Source organism: Mandrillus leucophaeus, unplaced genomic scaffold (assembly GCF_000951045.1).
Source record: "Mandrillus leucophaeus isolate KB7577 unplaced genomic scaffold, Mleu.le_1.0 Scaffold435, whole genome shotgun sequence".
Lineage (NCBI taxonomy): Eukaryota > Metazoa > Chordata > Mammalia > Primates > Cercopithecidae > Mandrillus > Mandrillus leucophaeus.
Genome location: NW_012104643.1, coordinates 206980 through 211560, shown reverse-complemented (window position 1 = coordinate 211560; position 4581 = coordinate 206980). Strand labels below are relative to the sequence as shown.

Here is a 4581-nt window from a genome sequence, read left to right as displayed (position 1 = left end):
GTCAGGTGCTGGGGGGTTGTCAGGTGCTGGGGAGATGTCATCGGGCAGTGATTTGTTGTTTGTTGGTCAGTTTTTTACCCGACTTCCGACATTATGTGAGAGTTTTCTTTTTTTTTTTTTTGAGGTGGAGTCTCACTCTGTCACCCAGGCTGTAGTACAGTGGCATGATCTCAGCTCACCGCAACCTCCGCCTCCCGGGTTCAAATGATTCTTATGCCTCAGCCTCCCAGGTAGCTGGGATTATAGACACTTTCACGCCTAGCTAATTTTTGCATTTTTTGGTGGGGATCAGGTTTCACCATGTTGATCAGGCTGGCCTCAAACTCCTGACCTCAAGGGATCTGCCCACCTCAGTCTCCCAAAGTGCTGGGATTACAGGTGTGAGCCACCATGCCTGGCATTTTTTCTTTTTGAGACAGGGTGTCATTAGGTCACCAAGGCCAAAGGACGGTGGTGCAGTCATGGTTCTCTGTTGCCTCGACCACCTGGGCTCAAACCATCCTCCCGCCTCAGCTTCCTAAGTAACTGGGATCACAGGTGAATGCCACCATACCTAGCTAGTTGTTTTTGTTTTTGATTTTTGTTTCGTAGAGACAAGGTCTTGCTATGTTGCCCAGGCTGGTCTTGAACGCCTAGGCTCAAGTGATCCTCCCACCTCAGCCTCCCAAAGTGTAGGGATTATAGGCATGAGCCACTGCGCTGAGTGATTAGAATTTTTTTTTTTTAATTTTATTTATTTATTTATTTATTTATTTGAGACAGAGTCTCGTTCTGTCGCCCAAGCTGGAGTGCAGTGTCACAATCTCGACTCACTGCAAGCTCTGCCTCCCGGCTTCACACCTTTCTCCTGCCTCAGCCTCCCTAGTAGCTGGGACTACAGGTGCCCGCCACCACGCCTGTCTAATTTTTTGTGTTTTTTTTTTAGCAGAGACTGGGTTTCACTGTGTTAGCCAGGGTGGTCTCCATCTCCTGACCTCATGATCCGCCCGCCTTGGCTTCCCAAAGTGCTGGGATGACAGGCGTGAGCCACTGCGCCCAGCTGATAATTTTTAACGGGGGCCATTTTGAAGCTAGGAAATTGATTCATTTCTTGGTTTATTTTGCTTTCCAAATGCTCTAGTGTTGACATCCCTGCCTGCGCTTGCCGTCCCACCCCCGACTCCCACCAAAGCGGCACCTCCCGCGTTGGTCAATGGGCTGGAGCTGTCAGAGCCGCGGAGCTGGCTGTACCTGGAGGAGATGGTCAACTCCTTGCTCACCACCGCACAGCAGCTGAAGACGCTGTTTGAGCAAGCCAAACATGCCAGCACCTACCGAGAAGCTGCTGCAAACCAGGCCAAGATCCACGCTGACGCAGAGCGGAAGGAGGTAACCTTGGAATAAATGGGTAGACACGACCTGTGCTGAGTCCCTCAGGCCGTCCTGGCGCCTGCGCCCAGTGTAAGACCCACCTTGGCCCACAAGGCCCCTGCCCCACCTTTCTGGAAAAGGGAGCGGTGGAGAGTCATTTACTTACAAATGGAGCTTTTTCTACAGAAAAGTGGCAGCTATTAGTGTCAAGGTGTTTTTGGTTTTTGTAAAGAAGGTTTCTTTGTTTCGGAAAGGGAAACGATTTTATGCACATCAGCCATTCTGAATACTCAGCTTTTCTAGACGTTATTCATACTTCAGGTTGTCTTCCCCTAGTGAAATGTGCTTATATTTTATGAAATTTGGAGAACATCATCTGTTGAGTCTCTGAGTATCAGTGACTGGCAGGGCGAATGCTCAGCGCCTTCCTGGTGCCAAGCTCCCTCCATCTGCTGTTACAAAGCCCTGCCAGCTCTGGCATGTTCTTCAGAAGGCGGCTCCTGTGCGTGGTGGGAGGCTCCCAGGCGTCGTACCCATGTTTTCTGCAGCTTCCTCTTACTGCAGCACAAGCAAAAGGTCACTTAGGCCCCTTCGACCTCTTTTCATATGAAGTCTCTACTTCATACGAACCCTTTACTTAGATTGAAGACTTTTAGGTAATGTAAAGGTTTGGGTGGGTGACATGAATAGAGTAGAGAGAAATTACTAGAGCCCGAGCAAGCTGGAGAGAGGATTTCACTTTGTCACCCAGGCTGGAGTACAGAGGTGTGACCTCGGCTCACTGCAGCCTCAAGTTCCCAAGCTCAAGCAATCCTCCCGCCTCAGCCCCCCAGTAGCTGGGACTGTGGGCATGTGCCACCACGCTTGGCTGATTTGTGTATTTTTCATAGAGAGAGGGTCTCGCTGTGCTGCCAGGCTGATCTCCAACTCCTGAGCTCAAGCCATGCACCCCCTCAGCCTCCCAAAGTGCTGGGAGTACAGGCGTGAACCACTGTGCCCGGCCAAGATGTTTCGTTAATTAATTAGCTGGATCACTTGATCCCAGGGGATAGAGGCTGCAGTGAGCCGTGATCACGCCACCGTGCTCCAGCCTCGGCAACAGAATGAGACCCTGTCTCAAAAAATCAAAAAGAAGTGTTTTATGATCATGTATATACTCTTTGTGGTGAATATTACATATACCCTTGAAAAGAGTTTTATTCAGTCATTGGTTTTCATTTTCTGTAACTTCATTAGGTCAAGGTGGTTCATAGTGTGGTTCAAATCTTGTTTTTCTTCAACCTAAAGATGTACTTTTAGCATTTCTTTTCATATTGGTCTGTTGGCCATGAATTCTCTGTTTTTGTTTATCTGTAATGTCCCTCTTTCACCTTTATTTTTGAGGGACATTTTTGAGTGATGTGGAATTCTGGGTTGTCACTTACACACACACACACATATATATATATGTTTTTTTTTTTTTTTGAGACAAGTCTCGCTCTTGTTTTCCAGGTTGGAGTGCAGCGGCGCAATCTTGGCTCACTGCAACCTCCGCTTCCCGGGTTCAAGCAATTCCCCTGCCTCAGCCTCCTGAGTAGCTGGGACTATAGGTGTGTGCCACCACACCTAGCTAATTTTTGTATTTTTGGTGGAGACGGGGTTTCGCCATGTTGCTCAGGCTGATTTGAACTCCTGGGTTCAAGTGATCCACCCGCCTGGGCCTCCCAAAGTGCTGGGATTACAGGCATGAGCTAACACACTGGCCTATTTATTTATTTATTTATTTATTATTTTTTGAGACATAGAGTCTTGCTCTGTCACCAGGCTGGAGTATAGTGGCCCCATCTCGGCTCACTGCAACCTCCAGCTCCTTGGTTCAAGTGATTCTCCTGCCTCACAGCCTCCTGAGTAGCTGGGATCACAGGCACACACCACCGTGCCCAGCTAATTTTTTGTATTTTTTTATTAGAGACGGGGTTTTGCCATGTTGGCCAGACCGGTCTTGAACTCCTGACCGACCTCAGGTGTTTCACCCACCTCGGCCTCCCAAAGTGCTGGGATTACCGGCGTGAGCCACTGTGCCTGGTCTCAGGATCTACTTCTTTTGGCTAATTTTTCCCTTCACCGTGGATCCTGTTATCCCTTCTTCACACGTCTAGTACTTCCTGATTGTTGGAATTTTAGTTTATATACTGGTAATATGGTGGAGTTTATATTCAGAGACTCTGAATTCTGTTGGATTCTGTTGTCTTCCCTGAAGAGTGTGGGCTTTGTTCTCGGAGGCCGAATTCCCGCCGATCACCCCGAAGAGGCTCAGTGTTTATGCTGTTAGGGCAGGTCTGACTGGCTTTTGCTTCTGCCTGACAGATATTTAGTCTTGGATCTGCGAAGGTGTGGTTTTTCTGGATGTTCCTGGGAAGCCTGAGGTGTTTTTAAGCCTCTAACTTGTGAAGGTTGAAACTTCAGACTCTCAGGTGGTGAGCAGCAGCCGCCGTCTCAACTCAGTGTTCTCCGTCCTCCAGCCGTCCGTTTCTGCTGGGCCCCTGGGAGTCTTCCCCACACACTGCGTCAGCAGCTCAGGGTCAGACAAGTACGTGGGGAGCATTATGTGCTGGATGGGGATGTCTTCTCTCTGTGCCTGCTCCTTTCTGGGGTTTCTCCCCTCATTTTCCAGGCACTTTGTCAGCTCCGGCCAGGGTGACTGCAGCCTCCTACCACGGTGTGGCCACCCACGTCTGGTGGCCTGGGTTGGCCTCTGGGAGAAGCCATCCTGGCTCCATCTCCCTGCTGCGTCACCTGTCCCTGCTGCGTCACCTGTCCCTGCTGCGTCACCTGTCCCTGCTGCGTTACCTGGCTGCCTCTCTCCCCTGCCCATTCGGCAGTCAGAGTGTCTGATGCCGCTGGATCAGCCGGGTCCCTGCCCTGAAAGCCTGGGCTTTGAATTTTATTTGTAATTTTATGTACTTCTGTGAAAGAAATGTGACATGAAATCCCTTTTTCTTAAAATCCCATTTGGTAGACGGCTAAGCCTTTTAAAAAGTTAGAAAGGGCGGCCCCTTTCTCGGCTGGAAGCAGCTGTTGCAGTGAACATCCCATGCTTCTGAAAATGTCAGGAGTTAGAAGAAATGTCAGGAAGTGTTAGAAGCATTGCGTGCCCTTTCTCTCAAGCTGTGTATCGGACGTGTCATTTGTAAAGCCATTAGTTGAATCGCTGAGTCAGGACTTAGAGGGACCAAGTGTGACACCCTATCC

At 49.5% G+C, this 4581-nt stretch overlaps 1 protein-coding gene across 1 annotated transcript in view; it reads left to right on the top strand.

Moving 5' to 3' along the window:
* Nucleotides 1-4581, top strand: part of DEAF1 (DEAF1 transcription factor) — a 70724-nt gene that overhangs the window by 33217 nt on the left and 32926 nt on the right. Inside the window, exon 11 of the mRNA XM_011993862.1 lies at nt 1121-1368. Within this exon, the coding sequence (XP_011849252.1) occupies nt 1121-1368 (248 nt within the window). The remainder of the gene's footprint in view (nt 1-1120; nt 1369-4581) is intronic.